Source organism: Narcine bancroftii, chromosome 1 (assembly GCF_036971445.1).
Source record: "Narcine bancroftii isolate sNarBan1 chromosome 1, sNarBan1.hap1, whole genome shotgun sequence".
Taxonomy (NCBI): Eukaryota; Metazoa; Chordata; class Chondrichthyes; order Torpediniformes; family Narcinidae; genus Narcine; species Narcine bancroftii.
In genome coordinates this window covers 299634989-299654107 of record NC_091469.1, presented here as the reverse complement: position 1 = coordinate 299654107, position 19119 = coordinate 299634989, and the positions used below count along the sequence as shown (strand labels likewise).

The 19119-nt window shown below is 40.5% G+C and overlaps 1 protein-coding gene across 6 annotated transcripts in view; it reads right to left on the bottom strand.

Annotated features, from left to right (window-relative positions):
- ext2 (exostosin glycosyltransferase 2) overlaps nt 1–19119 on the bottom strand; it is a 154612-nt gene that overhangs the window by 82591 nt on the left and 52902 nt on the right. For all 6 annotated transcript variants that reach the window (XM_069905395.1, XM_069905385.1, XM_069905361.1 and 3 more), the window contains 2 exons: nt 16008–16147; nt 11527–11620 (listed from right to left, as the gene is read on the bottom strand). In XM_069905395.1, the coding sequence (XP_069761496.1) occupies nt 11527–11620; nt 16008–16147 (234 nt within the window). The remainder of the gene's footprint in view (nt 1–11526; nt 11621–16007; nt 16148–19119) is intronic.

The following is a 19119-nucleotide window of genomic DNA, read 5'->3' as shown; positions in this document are numbered from 1 at the left end:
AAATGGGTATGGGCCACCCTTCCCATTTTCCCCCAAGATACAAACAAAAAGTCAACAAAAGATGTTGAATTACTACTCTAACGAAGCAAATTTTCCCTTCAAATTTGTTTTAATTTAAGAATACGAAAGATTGAATGTTTATTACTTGGAAAATATTAGGAAATGAATCGCGCCATAGTGAGTTGCAACTGGAGGCTGCCAAACACCTTTGCAGATTAAGTAGTTTGGATAATGATTGTTAAGGGATAAGAAACAGCTTCAGGCAGAAGACAACACTTCTACGGAGATTTTTTATTAACTGAATTTAGTGATAGAAACATATTTATCTCATTCTAATGAATGACAGTTTCTTGTCATATGAATGAGCACTGAAATAGGTTCATAAACAACAAGTATAAATTAAATTACCACATGAGAGAGAAAAAATAAATAGAAAAGGTCAGACAAATATTCAGAGTTGCAGCCTGTGGCAAAAAATGTGATGTTCAGATTCAGATTTATTGTCTACATACATGACATCACATACAACCCAGAGATTCTTTTTCTGTGGGAGAGATAGAATTGCCACTTATTGGTAGTGCAAAAAAAACTATTCACAGCACATACATGTAACCAAATAATGAACTGCAAACAGATAACAAATGTAAACAAACTGACTGTGCAATACAGAATTTTAAAAAACACAATAAAGTGCACAAGTAAGAGTCCTTATATGAGTCCCAGATTGATTTTGTGTTGAGGAGTCTGATGGTGGAGGGGTAGCAGCTGTTCCTGAACCTGGTAGTGAGAGTCTTGTGGCACCTATCCCTCTTTTCTGATGGCAGCAGCGAGAACTGAGTATGCACTGGGTGTGTGGATCATTGATGATCGCTGCGCCTCTCTGACGGCAGTGTTCCCTGCAGATGCTCCCACGGCCTCTCCAGGAGCCAGCGTGCTGCTCAGATGCTGCACCTTGACGCTTTGGGGGACAGAACTCCAATCGAGTTGATAGAGGATTTTGCCTGTGATGTCCTAGGCAGTGTCTACAACCTTTAGAAGGGTTTTACACTGAGGGGTATTGGTGTCTCCATACAAGACCATGATGCAGCTGGTCAGCTCTTTCCACCACACATCTATAGAAATTCGCCAGGGTTTATGGTGTCATACCAAGCTTCCACAAACTCCTGAGGAAGTAGAGGAACTGACGTGCTTTCTTCGCGATGCCATTAGTGTGTTGGGTCCAGGAAAGATCCTCCGAGAGAGCGATGCCCAATGATCATTGGATTAAATACCTCTGGCTTTCCTTTTCTGAAGTCAATACGCAGCTCCTTAGTTTTGGTTACATTGAGTACAGTTTTGCTGTTGGTGCACCATTCAGTCAAGTTTTCAATCTCCCTCCTGTATGCTGATTCCTCACCTTTCTTAATACAACCCCCTACTGTGGTATAGTCGGCAAATTTGTAGATAGTGTTATTGTCATTCCGAGCTACACAGTCATAGGTGTCAAGTGAGTAGAGAAGAGGGCTAAGAATATAGTCTTGTGGTGCTTCGGTACTGACGGAGATGGTGGAGGAGATGTTCTTACCAATCCTCACTGATTGTGGTCTGGAGGTGAAGAAATCCATGATCCAATTACATAGTGGGAGTTGAGTCCAAGGTCTTCGAGTTTGGTCATGTTTTGAGGGGATATTGGTGTTAAATGCTTAACTGTTGTCAATAAAGAACATCCGTCTATACTGTCCAGGTGTCCCATGTGTAGAGCCAGTGAGATGGCATCCACCATAGACCTGTTGCTACGATAGATGAACTGGAACATATCCATGACACTGTTCAGACAGGAGCTGATATGCTTCAACACCAGCCTTTTAAAACACTACATCACTATTGATGTAAGTGCTACTGTTCGATAGTCATTAAGGCAGGTTACAATAGTGAAGAGAGATTTTGTGGTCTTGGAGTTGTGTTAAGATTAGGGTATTACATGAAGGTTGAAGAGCCTGATAGCTGTTAGAAAAGAATCATCATTGAAACTAAATGTGTCAACTTCAAGCTTCAGCGCAGTGAGAAGATAGTGTGACAAGGATGATGAGGATCCTTTATCATACTGACTTTCACCCTGAGGCAGCATCTCATATGGATGTCTTCAATAGATAGCTAGATTTGCCACTTTCTGAAACCTTCTGTGCTCCTGGGGATGAGTTTAAAACCAGGCCATGAATCAACCAGTCAGTATACTTTCACAGAACACCTGCAAAAATTCAAAAGAGCATTACAGAATCTCCTCAGAAGGTAGAGGTGTTGGTGTACCTTCTTCACGGTTGATTTGATGTGCTCACCCCTGGAGATGACCTCCAATATGTGGATGCACAGACACTTGAAGCCACTAATCTTCTCCACTGTCATCCCGCCGATGATGACAGATGCAGGGTCCTTTGATTTCCCCTTCCTAAAGTCAATCATTAGCTCCTTGGTTTTGCTGATGTCTTAAATGTGGTGCTGAAGCAAAATGCTTAAATTAACCCAATGTGTGTAAAATACACAATTTGAAAACAACTACACATCCTTATTTGGTCTTCTGGAAAATTACTAACATGTTTTAAATTTTGCTAAAATTTTGGAGTTAAACTTGAAGGTCCTGCAGACATCTGCATAAATTGAATATATTTTGCTAGAATTCTCGATTTACAGAAATGTCTCAATGCATCTTTACATAAATATTTGGTTTTCTCACTCAGGTCAACCCCTTGAACTTAATTTACTTAAAAGCAAAAGTTGAAAAAAAAACAATTATGTGAATCAAATTTTGATCCCGATAAAGTCTTTGGATAGTTTCAGATATTAAATTTTGCTCTGAAATATATTTTTTTTCATATTGCTATCCTAAACATCTCCAGACATTTTTTGAGATAAATCAATACCATGATGAAGCCATGCCCCACAGGTACCAGCATGCTTGAAAATTGAAAGACAAAAAAAAATTGATATTATATTCAAAATGTTCATTATGTATCTTTGCTATATAAAGGTAGTGTTTGAGTTTCTCCAGCACCGTATTTTATTTCAATCACAGTATCTGCAGACCTTTGTGTTTTACTCCAGTTTTATGCCAGGCATCTTATAAGGTCTTGTGTGAAAACTGTTATTGACAAATTACTGGGAAAGAATGAGTTAAGAGGAAGACATGCTGCAAATAGTCTTTATTTCATGTGACCGAGAATGCAAAGAGGAGGAAGTGAATGACAAATAGAACACTTTTGAGTTATCAGAATGAAGAGAGGGGAGTATTAAGATGACCAAGTAAGTTAATTGAAGCACTGACCAAAGTATTATCAATCATATGGGGAGATAAGAAAGAATAGGAAGGAAAGATTGATTGGGGTTATAAGTGGTCACAAGAACAAAAAGTCAAAATTCATAACTTAATCAGATTTAGAACTCAAAACCAATTCTAAAAACATTTTTAGAATTTCATAATTCATGTTCACACAAAACTAAATAGAAAATTAGAAGCAATTACAATAAATGTAGATCATAGAACAAAAAGTAGTCACAGAATAATAGAAACAGGCCCTTCAGCCCATCAAGTATGCACTGACCAAGAACAATTCATTCAGACTATATTAATTCATTTATTTTAAATTTTACCCACATTCTCACCAACTCACCCAGATTCTACCTTTCAACTAAATGTAATGCAGTGCAGGACAGAACCAGGCCCTTCAGCCCACATGTCTGTACTGAACATGATGCACAATTTAAGCAAAAACTTTGACGCCTGCACATGATACAAATCTCTCTGGTCCATGCAAGTTCATGTGTCGAACTGGAAGCCTCCTAAATGCTACTATTGTATCTGCTTCCACCACTGCACTTAGCTGCTTTTTCCAGTTTTCTACTGCTCTCCGTGTTAAAACTTTGCCTTCATCACCTTAAAGACATGTCTTCTAATATGTGACATATTTACTCCAGGCAAAATGATTTTGACTGTGTACCTAATGCCCCTCGTAATTTATTCACTTCGATCAGGTAACCCCTCACCCTTCAGTGCCTCAGAGAAAACAGCCCAAGTTTGTACAACCTTCCTTATATTTCAAACCCTCTCATCTAAGCAACATTTTGGATGATCTTTTCTATACCCTTTCCAAAGCCTCCACATTCTTTACGTGATGGGGCGAACAGAATTGCACATGATATTCCAAGTGCAGCTTTGTGCTCCACGTCTTGTCCAAAGAAGGCAACCATACCATGGACTTCTTTACCACCTTATTTAATTGTTTGGCCACTTTCAAGGATCTCTGGACTATCATCAGATCCCTCTGCATACTAGATGTAATTAGCCTATCAGCCCACACATCTTTGGGTTGTGGGAAGAAACAAGAGTATTTGGAGGGAATCTATGCAGTCACAGAGAAATTGTGCAAACTCCCCCCAAGGTTACAATCAAACCTGAGCCTCTGGTACTGTTAGTCTCTAGAAACTATGCCACCATGCAGACACCAGTTGTTAGAAAAATTGTCATGTTTTTGTTGCTGGATCTCAGTTGCTGATTGAGCTCATGTCCGCTGGTGAAGAAACCATAGAGCATTACAGCAGAAACAGGCCTTTTTCCCCTTCTAGTCTGTGTCAATCTTTTTTTCTTCCCAGTCCCACTGACCTGCACCCAGTCCATAGCCCTCCATATCCCTCCCATCCACATATCCTTCCAAATTCTTCTTAAATGTTGAAATTGAACCTGCATTCACCACTTCAGCTGGCAGCTGATTTCCACAGTCCCACCACTTTCTGTGTGAAGAAGTTCCTCCTTATGTTCCCCCTAAACTTTTCCCCATTCACCCAAGCCCTCTGGTTTGTATCTCACCTACCCCAAGTGAAAAAAGCCTACTTACATTTACTCTGTCTATTCCCCTCATAATTTTAAATAGCTCTATCAAATCTCCCCTTAATCTTCTACACTCCAGGAAATAAAGTCCTAATCTGATTAAGTCAGTTCCTGAATTCCATGCAATATCCAAGTAAATCTTCTCTCCACTCTTTCAATCTTATTGATATCTTTCCTGTAGTTTAAGTAACCAAAATTGCACACAATATTCTACATTTGGCCTCATCAATGTCTTAAAATAACGTCCCAACTCCTACACTCAATATTTTGATTTATGAAGACCAATATTCCAAAAGCTCTCTTCACAACCCTGTTGGAAGAGGGAGTTTGGTGTGTGTTTAGACACAAATGCATTAAAGTCTGAAGATCCAACTTTTTTCTCTGAACTTAATTTGTTGGACATAAGCATGTACATTCATGAATCCCTGTCTACCACTTTAAAAGTCTAACAATTTTGAAATAAACAGGTTAACTCCTTTGCTGAGATAACAGGAAATTCAAATGAATATATTAAGTGATTTTATGTTAACATAACAGTGCTACTTCAAGGCCTTAATTTTTATTAAAAATGGGGAAAGTTTAAAAAAACATAGGCTGCAGATAAACTTTATATTGGTAAATATAGTTCTCTATACAAAACACACATCAGATAATTATTGAAGTTTAGGGGAATGGTAAGTCTTCTGGAATGATAATCTGTTTAGAATGGGCATCATGCAGGAAGCACTTTGCCCCAAGTGAAAGGCAAAATCTTCCAAAAATGTCAGAGCCAGGAGAGAATTCAAGGCCCTCATGAGTCATGAATCCTGTTTTTTGACAGCTACTTTTGAGAGTGCAATGCCTGCTTTGACTGAAATCAGAGCAAACATGGCTCCTGCTCATTGCATCACAAATTTGGCAGTTCTAAGTAAAGCATTGGGGTCCAACTGCTTCTGGACATTTGCAAACAGTTGGAGTAACAGTCTAGATTACAGGGGTAAGCAACCTTTTTTTTTAAACTCACATTCCACCTTAAGAATTTCCTATGCTATAAGTGCTCTGTGATTAGTAAGGGATTGCTGAAAGTCATAGGTGAGTGGAAATAAAGGTTAGAAAACCACTGTTTTAATCATATCTAATTGACTCATTATATGCACAGTTTCTTAACTCCAAAGGAATTGGGCCAATGACAATTTTTCTCAACCAAAATATTTCAGTAATAATTGGGTCTAAAACAGTGGTTGTCAACCTTCCCTTCCCACTCACATACCACACCTTAAGCAATCCCTTACAAATAACAGAGAACTTATGGCATAATGAATACTTGAAGTGAGTTTTAAAAAAGGTTGCCCACCCTTGGTCTAGAAAATGCCTGTTAGACTAGGATAATATCTCCTGAAATTTGCCCTTCTTGCACCTCCTTCAATAAATACTAACTTATTTTAATTCTTTCAGTTGCCTGTTATGCTCAACTCTCTTGTTAGCGGATACAAAACCTTACTATTTATCTCCCTTCAAGCATCAGCTTGGTACTCATTCACCGACAATAGTTGCAATCCACAAATGCATCAATTTCAAGTACAAATCCCTCCATGCCAACTAACATGAGCAAGTGATTTGAATCATCCTCTTAAACATCGGTCTCTCAATTGCTCCCATCAAGAGCCTCAAGATTTATCTTCAACCTTTGATTGCCTATTCAGTCTCATTTCCATTCTTAATTTTAGCTTTGATACCTGTCTATAAAGCAACTTGTGATATTTTCTTACATTAAAAGCAGGATACACTGTGGCATTGCAGAGGAGAAATCTTAGATTTCTAAGTCACTTGCTAATAATTGAGGATGTTTTGCATCCACTTTAGTTCCATGGAGTACTATGCACAGTCTTTGCCGTAGATGAGACAAGAAATGTTTGATAGAAAATCTAAGATTTTAAGATTAACTAACACATTCCAGATATTTCTGCAAGATTTTAAAATTAAAAAAAAAACTAAGTTTTAAGTTTTTTTTTAACATTGGGGGTTTTCCCCCCTTTATTTGTTTCACTTTAACATTGAATTGACAAACTGATGTAAATTTCCTTCCAAATTCATTATTATTCCCAAATGGATGTCACCAGCAGGCCATTGTGAACTATTGCAACAGTGAACCACCAGCCGCTATCCTGATATTACATGCCTAATCACGTAAATACAGAAATTCCAGAATTTAGGTTAAAAACAGCAGAGTAGTTTTTAATGCTCCAATAGAACACTCCTGTTCGGCTCCGAATCATGGGTCCTCTACCGGCACCACCTACGGCTCCTAGAACGCTTCCACCAGCGCTGTCTCCGCTCCATCCTCAACATCCATTGGAGCGCTTACATCCCTAACGTCGAAGTACTCGAGATGGCAGAGGTCGACAGCATCGAGTCCACGCTGCTGAAGATCCAGCTGCGCTGGATGGGTCACGTCTCCAGAATGGAGGACCATCGCCTTCCCAAGATCGTGTTATATGGCGAGCTCTCCACTGGCCACCGTGACAGAGGTGCACCAAAGAAAAGGTACAAGGACTGCCTAAAGAAATCTCTTGGTGCCTGCCACATTGACCACCGCCAGTGGGCTGGAAACGCCTCAAACCGTGCATCTTGGCGCCTCACAGTTTGGCGGGCAGCAACCTCCTTTGAAGAAGACCGCAGAGCCCACCTCACTGACAAAAGGCAAAGGAGGAAAAACCCAACACCCAACCCCAACCAACCAATTTTCCCCTGCAACCGCTGCAATCGTGTCTGCCTGTCCCGCATCGGACTTGTCAGCCACAAACGAGCCTGCAGCTGACGTGGACTTTTTACCCTCTCCATAAATCTTCGTCCGCGAAGCCAAGCCAAAGAGAAGAGAGTATGTACTTACTCCCTAGCCCCAGATGTGATAAAATTGTTATGTTGGGAGGTGTTATCAATTAAATCTTGGCAAATTGCTAGGGTATGTTTAATGGAAGGCACACCCTGCAATTGGCAATGAGCCAATGTTCAGGGTGGATCATTGGGTGCCAAGGAAATTGGTTTTCTATGCAGAGCTTTGTGATACTGCTGGAACATCACTATTCATATCAAGCAGCCTATTCTATTCTAACTCTGACTTGTGCTGGAATGTTTTGTGAATCGGTGGTGTCATTTCTCACCAGCTTCAGCTAATTCAATTTCTCCCACATGACCTCTAAGTCACTTGCTAATAATTGAGGATGTTTTGCATCCACTTTAGTTCCATGGAGTACTATGCACAGTCTTTGCCGTAGATGGGACAAGAAATGTTTGATAGAAAATCTAAGACTTTTTTCCACTGGCATCACAGTTTATAGACCATGCAGTGTCCAGAATAGGAAGCCGTTTGTGCTTTTTTCCACTGGGCCACCTTTAACCAGGACACTGACTGCTTTTCCACTGAACACAACTCATCCCCGGGGATTAGAGAGTCTACCTTTGAACGGAATGGATGGAAGTTGTCCTTTTTCCACTGGTTTAGTCACCTGATGCCGGGGATGTGAGTAGGGGTAGAGGACGTCAACCTCTGGCAAGATTTTACGTTATTTGATGCCGGCATGCTGATTTTTTTTCCTTTTCCGGTTAATTCCTGGGACAAGGTGCCAGTGGGAAAGGGGCTCTAGGCTCATTGCTTTGAAAATTTTCCTCCTCTTGTCCTCAGTATGCTTCAGTCATAGAACCTTGAAATAGTCAGTGCCTTCTCCATTTGAGTATGGGCCTGTGACTTCTATAGAGTACATTAAAGGTAAAAGTTCCATTATTGTCACGTCATACTACATTTAGGATGTAACATACATGAAATTCTTTAACTTTGTCCACTGAAAGGAAGACAGAGAGTCACCACTTTGTCCAGTGCCTCTCACAGAAATTTTGTTATATATTTTTTATTTAATATACCTTTATAATCTACCCACCCCCCCCCCCCCCCCCATAAGATTGTTTCAATGGAGGATTATCTCTTCTCTTTCCTTCTGGATATCTCTTGCTTTGATGCCCTCAGATTCGTTTTTGTTTTGGGATTCAACCATCAAACCAATGAACAATGCAGTACGATCACCACATCTTCTTGAAATGTGATCACAGCCTTCATGCTGGAGAGGACTCTAGTTTGGGAGAAAAGTGTGGTATTGGCTCATTTATTCTTTTATAGATTTGAAGTTTATGGAAATAGCAATGGTGGTATTTCAATCGAGCCATAGAATTCCCATGATAGAGTCACCACATCCCCAAAGCTCGCAAGTGGGGAGGGATTACAACTGATTGGTAGACCATGTGTTTGATGCCAAGTCTGACGTCTCGATGATCCAACTCTTTTTCTCGGTTGGGTAAAGGCTGAGCTAGGGTACTAATAAATTTTATCACCAATGTCTGCAATCTCTCAAAGGTTTGCTCCTGGAATACATAAAGTAATATACAAGTTTTGATGGTTTTGTCAAGAATCTTAACTGTTGGTGCACGGTGCTCCACAGAAGCAGAAATTGGTAGTGAAATTGCACCTTTCAGGTGTGTGGGAATCATGGATGAACTGCAGCTTTGGGACTGAGTGCAGACATTTCCATGCACAGTCTATATTCCATATTTAGATGGCCAAGGTTAGAGTCCTTTCAGATCTGGAGTAAAAGTGACCAAATTTTTCCACTAGCATCTACATCAACTCTACACCATGATAGAGCATATGTTGGATGGTGCAATACTACAGCAATGTAAATTGAGAAAGTGGTTGCAGGATGTCACAATTTTGCTTAACTTCAGTTTACTCTGGGATCAGGTCTGTGAGAGACTCGCTAGTTACAATCACAGATTGCACTAGTAGAACGATAATTGAGTTTTTGAGGATAACCAAATATGAGAAAGAAATTTCAATAGCCCTCTGCTGACAGCCAAAAGTTTTTGCCATGTAGAATAGTTGGTGCTGTTCCATACATTTCTATTGCACATCTTGATGGATGGATAGGATCCACAATCCAATTCTGGGAGTAGCAGAATGAAGAGGATTCATTGGGTTGATATACCTTGCAGCTGAGAAGGGGGATCCTTTGTTGTGTCTGCAATTAATCTTGCAGCCAACATGCTCTGCTATTACCAGGTGAGGAAGACAAGTCCAAAATATATAGGAGCTGAATTAGGCCAGAATTAGAATTCTGCACCACCATTTGAACAAATGGCTGATGTATTCTTCCTTTCAACCCCATTTTCCTGCCTTTGGCTTGGCCTCCACAACCATCTGTGGCAATGAATTCCACAGATGATGTTATGAGTGTGCGCCAAAAATACTTTTCGATTACCGTATGTTTTATAACTTCAGCTGGGTTTCCAACTGTTCCAGATGTGTTGCTGTTTTCAACTGTCAGATGGCCTTTTACAGCTTCTTGCGAGGCTGGAGAGTGCCGAAATTGTGCCAGAGTGCACTGTGGGACAGCCTCATATATAAAATTTAAAGATAGGGCCTTGATTCAGCAGTTCATTGATGTGATTCTTCCAACATGTTCTGATTGCTTCTCTATCTCTGTTCTTGGCAGTCAGGCCAATGGGCCCTAGTAATGTGGATGATATTCTAGGCTCCCATCTATTTGGTTACCAGGTTGTCTGACTTGTCCTGACCAAGAAATGTTTCTTTGCATTTGAACTATCAAAACTATCTTCTGGTGGCAATGTTTCGGTTGCTGTCAGCATTTAGGGCCACATAAATGGCAATAACAGGCAAGATTATATGGTGATTAATCCAACAGATCCTTTGGTATCTTTATCTTCATAATTTGCCGTAATAATAAACTCAGTTTATTCCAAAACCTTTCCATTTTTTCACAAGACCATACTGAATGCAAAAAAGTCCCTATTTCTTTCAAATAATTGAAAACACTTATTTGAATTAGGATCAAGTCCATTTAACTTATGTCGAGCATACAATCGATGAAGAAAATTATATTGTACCATTTGATATCTAACATTTGCTGAATTCGTAACACTTTCATAACATAATTTTGGCCAAATGTAGGTTATTTTAAGAAAAAACATAACAATTATGATAATTTATTACCCCATTATTAAGAAATCCCAAAGTCATCTGGCTCACTTCTTAAAAGCACATCTAAATCCCATTTCCATACCCCCTTTAAGCATACCAAAGCCCCATTTCCCACACTCCTTTTTAATATTTCTTGTTCCATCATTCCCTTTTAGCTTCAAGGGCCCTCCTTATATCTCGCTCTCTCGTCAAGCACATTTGGATCATTGGAAAATGTATTACATTGCTGTATAACGTTTTAAAGAAAGTGAATTAAATGAAGATTGAATTATTAATAGTAGTTTCATTCATAAGATACTAGCCCAGAGTCCCAAAGGTGCCAGAATATGTTTTACTATGATAGGAAACAATTTTTATCCACAGATCAGTAAGAAAATAATTTCTCTTTATTCATCATCAGAAAGTTATTCTTGCAACTTTATCAATGGAAATTATTAATGTTTCATAGTTCCTAGTCCTTCTCATATATTTTGTTCACTTGTATTTACTTGCACATTTTACAATCATACACAATATTTGAGTTACTGGGTAAATGTAAGGACACTAATACAATTTGCCATCTGAATGTTGGAAAATATGACTACAAATCAAATCCAATTGCAATTTTATGCCATACTTAGAAAATATATTCATTGTGCCATACCCGTTTTTGCATGTCTTCAATTTGCTGCTGAGAAATAGTCTTTAAAATATTGTACGTTTCAGAAAGTTTGTCTTCTGGAATGACCACAGAAGCTCTGGAAAAATATACAAATTATAATGTTAGGTGTACTCAATTGAAAACCATTATTTTCTCCACTCTCAGTTTGATTTATGCTGCTGTCAAGAAGCAATATTGCTGTGCCCCATCAAATCCTACATGAGAAGCTTTGGCATCAACAGTTTATATTTGTAGAATATAATTAGACAAGCATTGAATTCTGATGAGCAAAATGGGCTTGAGCACTTGCCATCATGGGAGACAAACTGTTTACATCTGCTCCTCTTGCACGCATGACATGATTAACACTATTTGAACACCACAAAAATAAAATTACTATTTTTCTTCATGCACTCCTCAAGTCGAGAACAACCCGCTTCCAATCCAGAAATTTGAGGTGTGGAAGTTGCTCATAAGTGATTTCCATTAACATTGAATTTCAGTAACTATAGTGTCCCAAAACAGCACATGAATCTGTGCAAGAGAGCAAGATTTGCTACAGCAACTAAGCATGTTATGTGCACATATGTTGCCCATATCCAATTTTGGTTTTCACCCCCCCACTGACAACCATGCCTTCCACTGCCAGGATCCAAAGCTCTGGAAACCCCCCTTCATGTCTCTGCTTCTTAAAACTTCCCTTTCACTGTGCTTTTGGTTTCCAGTCCTGATCCCATCTTGCAGCTTCATGTTAATTATTGTCAGATAATTATTTATCAAAAAAAATGTCTTGTTAAATATCTATGCACGCCAGTCAATTGTAAAATCTTGGTTCTTGCTAATTTGTAAATATATGTGGTAGAAGAAGTGTACATCGCATATCAAGTTGTAAGCTCAGTTTTTACAGCTTTTGCTGTAATTCTGTTTGCAAACTCTCAAACATGGATAAAACACACCATACACATCACACACATTATGAAAAATAAATACAGTAGACCCCTGATATTCAGAATTCAAGCAATTGGCAGCTTCAAACAACCGGCAAAAAAAATTAAGGAAAATACATTAAAAAAATTCAAATAAAAAATTAAATAGGTAAAAAAAATGAGTTTAAAATTGTAAAAGTAAACATTCTCTTAAGTAACATGTAAACCTTTGGTTAAGATGGAAGCAAATACTCAGATAGTGGAGTGCCTTGGTCGTCCTTTGTTCGTAGCAGCTGTTTGAATAGAGTCGGAGACCCATGTGGGTGGCAGGCATAGCACCAGTGTACCCGCCTTCTCCCTTAAGTGTGTGAGTACTGAAGTGGAAGATTCCTGCTGCCCACATGCTCCCAGAATGAAATCCCCTGGGACCGTTACGGGCCTCCATAAACCAATTCCGCAGAGGATGTAGCTGGATCTTCCTTCAGTGCAGTACAGATACCTAAAAATACCCAAGGCAATTCATCTATCCAATCTGGACCTTTAAGACGTGCCACGAGAGCCGTTTTCATATGACAGTGAAAATATTCCACTCAGCCATTGGACTGGGGATGATAGTTGCATGCCCAGCAACTGTGTGATTTTGATCCATAACCGGGATGTAAATTGAGTTCCTCTGTCAGAGGAGATACGCATGGGTAGTCTGAAACATGCTATCCAATTGGCAATGAGGGCTCTTGCACAAGCTGAGGTGTGGGAGAGCAGGACAACCTCTGGCCATCCCTTGCATGGGGGCAACAGGCCAACGATATCCACGTGGGTGTGATCAAACCTGCGCTGCAAGGGTGCAAAAACCTGCAGTGGGGAACTGAACTTTTGAGGTCTGGCACTGGATGCATGTCCTTGCCCAGGCACCGACTTGCTTTGTGCAGGCTGTGCCAGATGAATTTGCCCGCCACGAGCTTTGTTGTCATCCTAATTGAAGGGTGAGCCAAACTGTGTATGGCATCAAAGACCGATGTTGCCATGCAGCAGGTACAATGGGCCTCAGTTGGCCAGTGGATACATCACAAAGTAGGGAGGCATTTGCTGGACCAAAACATGTGTCCTCCAATTTCAGTCCCGATACAGCAGTGCAATACGCAGCCACCTCTTCATCTAGATGATCGTGGTCATCTAGCCACTGACATAGTTGATGGAGATAGGCCAGGTGTTACTGCCACGAGTGGCTAGCGATAAGGATGTCGTCCAAATAAAAAACAAATAAAATCCATGTAGGAAACTGTGTCTGGGCTGGAGGAAGGAAACTCACTAACCTCTACTCCAGTATTAACCAAGAACTGATGACTTGAGTGTTGATCCCAGAGGAAAAGGAGATTGTTCTTATGCCAGGCCGTCACAACCACAGCCTCGGTTTTTCCAAGATGAGGGAAGGGGGGACTGCAGTGGCAGGCCACAGCTCCCCATCTCTGATGGTAACGGCACCACCGCTCTGTCTGTGCTGTGTCCAGTCGAGTCTGACGCTGTACCGCTATCCGGAGTGGGCCTTTGCCAAGGCACCGCTATGCGCCTAACCGAAAGTCTACCATGCTGCTTAGCTTGCCACAACTCATAATAACTCACTATCACAATCACCCGGCCTCTGAAGTTACGCACTTCCCAGAGTTCTTTGTGCCTCCAGCCACCGGGAACTCCTGATCCTGCGGGGGACAACAACTACGGTCGCCGGCTTGATAATGGGGTTGCACAGTTCGCCACAATATATCTTTTGTCTTTTAAGCTATTTATTCTAAATGCAGGTACATTAGTTAGGCATTGTGAGAGTAAGTCTCAAGCAACTGGAAAATACACTTATCCAGCATCTGCAAATCCCCACAGGTGCTGGATACCAGGGGTTTTACTGTACAAGCATTAACAGATTGATAAACTTCATATAACCTCTTAACATAGCCTTTCCTCACCAGCTGTCTGTTTAAAAAGGGGCAAATAGAAAATCCTTTCTCTGGAAAGATAAAGCTAATTCCAGATATCCAAACAACCACCAACAACTACTTCCAACATGGATTAAGGATGACATTTTGAATCTTCCTGCTTTGTGTGATTTATTTGTAGAGTCATTAAAAAGGTTTTCTGAACTGTCCATACTATTTTGTGGATTATGATGAACAAAGCACATGACTTTCTTGTATTTAATTTCCAGATACATATAAGAGTTTAACAGAATACAAAAAAGATTTGTGGAAGAAAACCATTAAAAAATATTGAAAATAATTTCACAATAGAATTAAATTATGGGCACTAACTAACGGCCTATCTTTGAACTTTCAAAATTTCATAGAAGTACAGAAAGAGGCCATTCAGCCAGTTCTGTCCACGTTCAAGAGTTTTGATCAAAGGTAAAAATCTGTCCTATTTTGTATTTTTTAAAAAAACCAGACCAAAAATAGGTCATATTGATCATATTGTCCCACCATCCCAGGAATCAGTCTAGGAATTTTACTGCACATCTTTTGTGGCAAGTACATTCCTCCTTACGTAAGGAAGCCATAATTACACACAATAAAATGGCATGATCTTATCAATACCCACTGCAATTGTGGCAAGATATCCTTGCTTGGGCATTATTTGTCGCCCTAATTGATTGCTGCATCTACATGTCTATTTCTAGTAACCCAAGCCCCCATCTACATCAATATTACAAAATTTGTCTTTGTTTTTAAATCAGTCTTTCTTTGGCTTGGCTTCGCGGATGAAGATTTATGGAGGGGTATGTCCACGTCTGCTGCAGGCTCGTTGGTGACTGACAAGTCCGATGCGGGACAGGCAGGCACAGTTGCAGCGGTTGCAAGGGAAAATTGGTTGGTTGGGGTTGGGTGTTGGGTTTTTCCTCCTTTTTCTTTTGTCAGTGAGGTGGGCTCTGCAGTCTTCTTCAAAGGAGGTTGCTGCCCGCCGAACTGTGAGGTGCCAAGATGCACGGTTGGAGGCAATATCAGCCCACTGGCGGTGGTCAACGTGGCAGGTACCAAGAGATTTCTTTAAGCAGTCCTTGTACCTCTTCTTTGGTGCACCTCTGTCTCAGTGGCCAGTGGAGACCTCGCCATATAACACAATTTTGGGAAGGCAATGGTCCTCCATTCTGGAGACGTGACCCACCCAGCGCAGTTGGGTCTTCAGCAGCGTGGATTCGATGCTTGCAGACTCTGCCAACTCGAGTACTTCAATGTTGGTGATGAAGTCACTCCAATGAATGTTGAGGATGGAGCGGAGACAACGCTCATGGAAGCGTTCTAGGAGTCGCAGGTGATGCCGGTAGAGGACCCATGATTCGGAGCCGAACAGGAGCGTGGGTATGACAACGGCTCTGTACACAGTGATCTTTGTGTGTTTCTTCAGGTGAATGTTTTTCCAGACTCTTTTGTGTAGTCTTCCAAAGGTGCTAAATCAGTAACATCAGTAACATCACGTTATAAGGCATTTACCTCTTAAATACATTGTCTTTGAACCTGTGTATCTGCAAACTCTCAACCCCCTTCAGTTTTCTGATGTAGTGTTGGAATTTACCTTTTCCAGTCCAGCACTTCTGAAAATGGAAGAATATAAGAATCTCCAACAATGACTGGAATGCAACCTGCTTGAAGAACATCACTGAGGATAGCCTGGCCAAGACGCGCTCCACGTAGCACAATGCAAAATGTGGCTTCCTGTTAAAGAAATAAGACATCAGCCTGGAAATATTTAAAGGACATTTGTCATATTCACAAATTACTTCTGACATGGCTTACTGCCCTTTTATCTTACCATATTTTTCATTTATTTTCCTGGATAAAACCTAGCTGAATAAATGCATAAAAGGTCATGATCAACAGCAAAAATGAAGAGAAAAGCTAACCTGGAGCAACATTAACTATCTTCATAGAGAAATTCAGATTTAGACAACAAAGTTGAAATAGTTCACCTTAGTCATCTAAAGTCCTAAGTTGGAATACATTAAAATTATTATATATACTAAGCTATTTAGTATTATTGCTTTTTTTTTTAATGAAGGTGGGCAGTAATCTGACTTATCATGAACCTATCATGAAGACATGGCTGGTGGAAAATAAGTATTTCAAAAAAAAAATTAGTGATTTTTTGTTTCATTTCAAGAAGCAAATGGATGAGTGCATTCAGTCAATATGTTCTGCCTGGTTTTGCAGAGCACATTGGACATTGTAGTAAAACACAGAAATGCTGGATGAACTCAACTAGTCTCATCATGACCATTGGAGGTAAAGGTACAACACCAACGTTTTGAGCCTGAGCCCTTCTTCAAGCTACAAGAATAAAGCAGGCAGGTGTCTGAATTAAAGATTAGGGGAAGAATGGGATGGGGAGGAGTACAGACCAACAGACAAAGTGTCTGATAAGAGAAAAGGTGAGAATTGATTTTGGCCCTGTGAATAGATACAAAGGGAATAGGTGAGAAAGAGTGAGGTAGAGGAAAGGAGATGGGGAAAAAGATTGGAGCTGGGTGGGGGGTGGGTTTCTAACAAAAACTGGAGGTCAATGCCAATGCCACCAGTTTGGAGGGTGTCCAGATGGAAGACAAAGTGTTGGTGCTCCAATTTGTGGGTGGTTTCATTCTGGCAATGCATAAGACCATGGAGAGACCTATCAGTAAGTGAATGGGAAGGGGAATTGAAATGGGTGGCCACTGGGAGATCACCCGTGTCACATTGGACATTGTGCCTTTAATAGAGTAAGACGCATCAAAGAACTTTGTGCATTGAAGCGGTCAGAAAATAACAACAATAAAAAAGCAAAGCTTCATCTCCATGTGTAGAACATGGAACTGGACAGCTCAGGGTCAGGCATTTTAGCCTATGAATTCTGATATCATGAATGTAGATTTACTTAGACTCATTCCAAAGGCTGGTCAAACTTGTCTTTTCCATCAGATATTTTCATAAGAGTTTACACTCGGTCTAGAAGCAGAATAGTCTCAAAGTATCCAATCTTAAATTCAAAGCAGGTCTGGGAAATTTCAGACCAGCTCACATCATGAAATAAACATTATTCCAATGAAGCTTCTCAAATCTGGCAATAGCTATATTAGTACGATGATAAAGTAAGAGATAAGGAGGTAATTGTGTGAAATTCATCACAACCGCTCTATAGCAGCTTACGATCACCTAGAAAACAGCAACTCATACAAATGGATGCTCTTCATCGACTGCAACTCAGACATCAACACCATTATTGCCTCAGTGCTAGTCAACAACTCCAAATCCTGGGCCTCTGCACCCCTCTCTCCAACTGGATCCTTGACTTCCTCATCAGAAAATCACAGTCAGTACAAAGTGGTCACAACATCTCCTTCTATCAACACAAGTGCACCTCATGGATGGGTGCTTAGTCCACTGCTCTACTCACTATACACCAGGAATGTGTGGCCAGGCAGAATTCCAATGATATCTACAAATTTGCCCATGACACCATAATAGTCGGCAGAATCACAAATGGCAATGAGGATGTGTATAGGAAGGAGATCAGCTTGTTGACTGGTATCACTCCAACAATCTTGCACTCAACATTAGCAAAACCAAGATGAATGTGGACTTCAGGAGAACACCAACCAGTCCTCACCGAGGGCTTAGTAGTGGAGAAGGTCAAGCACCTCAGATTTCTGGGTATTAACATCTCCAAGGATCTATCCTGGAGCCTCCATATCATTGCAATCACAAAGAAGGCTCACCAGTGGCTACACTCTGTGAGGAGTTTTATGGAGAGTCGGTATGTCATCAAAGGCTCTTGGAAACTTCTAAAAGTGTACCGTGGAGAACATTCTGGCTGGTTGTATCAATGTCTAGTACAGAGATACCAATGCTCAGGAAAAGAAAAAAAAAATCAGAGGGTTGTTAACTCCACCTGCGACATCACGGGCACCAATCTTCACTCCACTGATGGCATCCACGAGGTGGTGACTTAAGAAAGCAGCCTCTATCCTCAAGGACTCCCACCTCTCAGGCCATGCCCTCTTCATTCTGCTACCATCAGATTCTTTAATAATGAATGAACCAAAGACACTGCCTTACTTTAAATTTTCGTGAACTATTTTTATTTATTTTTGTAAGGTGGTTTATATTATCGCTGGCACTGTGATGCTGACACAAAACAACGCATTTTGTGACTGGTTCTTGACAATAAATTCTGATCATTCTGATGTCAGTTATCATAAGGCATCAGTTGATCAAAGAATTGGGTGGAACCGTTACAGTGCCAGGGACCAGGATCCAAATCAGGCACTGGAAGGATTTTGTACATTCTCCTCATATCTGGGTGGGTTTCCTCCAGGTGCTCTGGTTTCCTCCCACCCTTCAAAACATACCAGTCAATTGAATGTAATTGGACTGCAAGGGCTTGAGTACCAAAAGTTTCGATTGCCATACTGTATGTCTAAATTTAACAGTTAAACAAAAATAAGACAGAAGAGCAGGTCAATCAGGCACTCAAGCTTGCTTTGTCATTCAGCAACGATTGATCCCATCATGGTTTCAACCCTGCTCTCCCTGCATCTTTTCCCCCTTCCAGTTCAAATGTTTCTCTGTCTGACTTGAAAACACAGCAATTCCACATCCAGAATCCTTTGGGATAAAGTATTCAAAGATTCAAAGTTCAGAAGAAATCTGTCCTC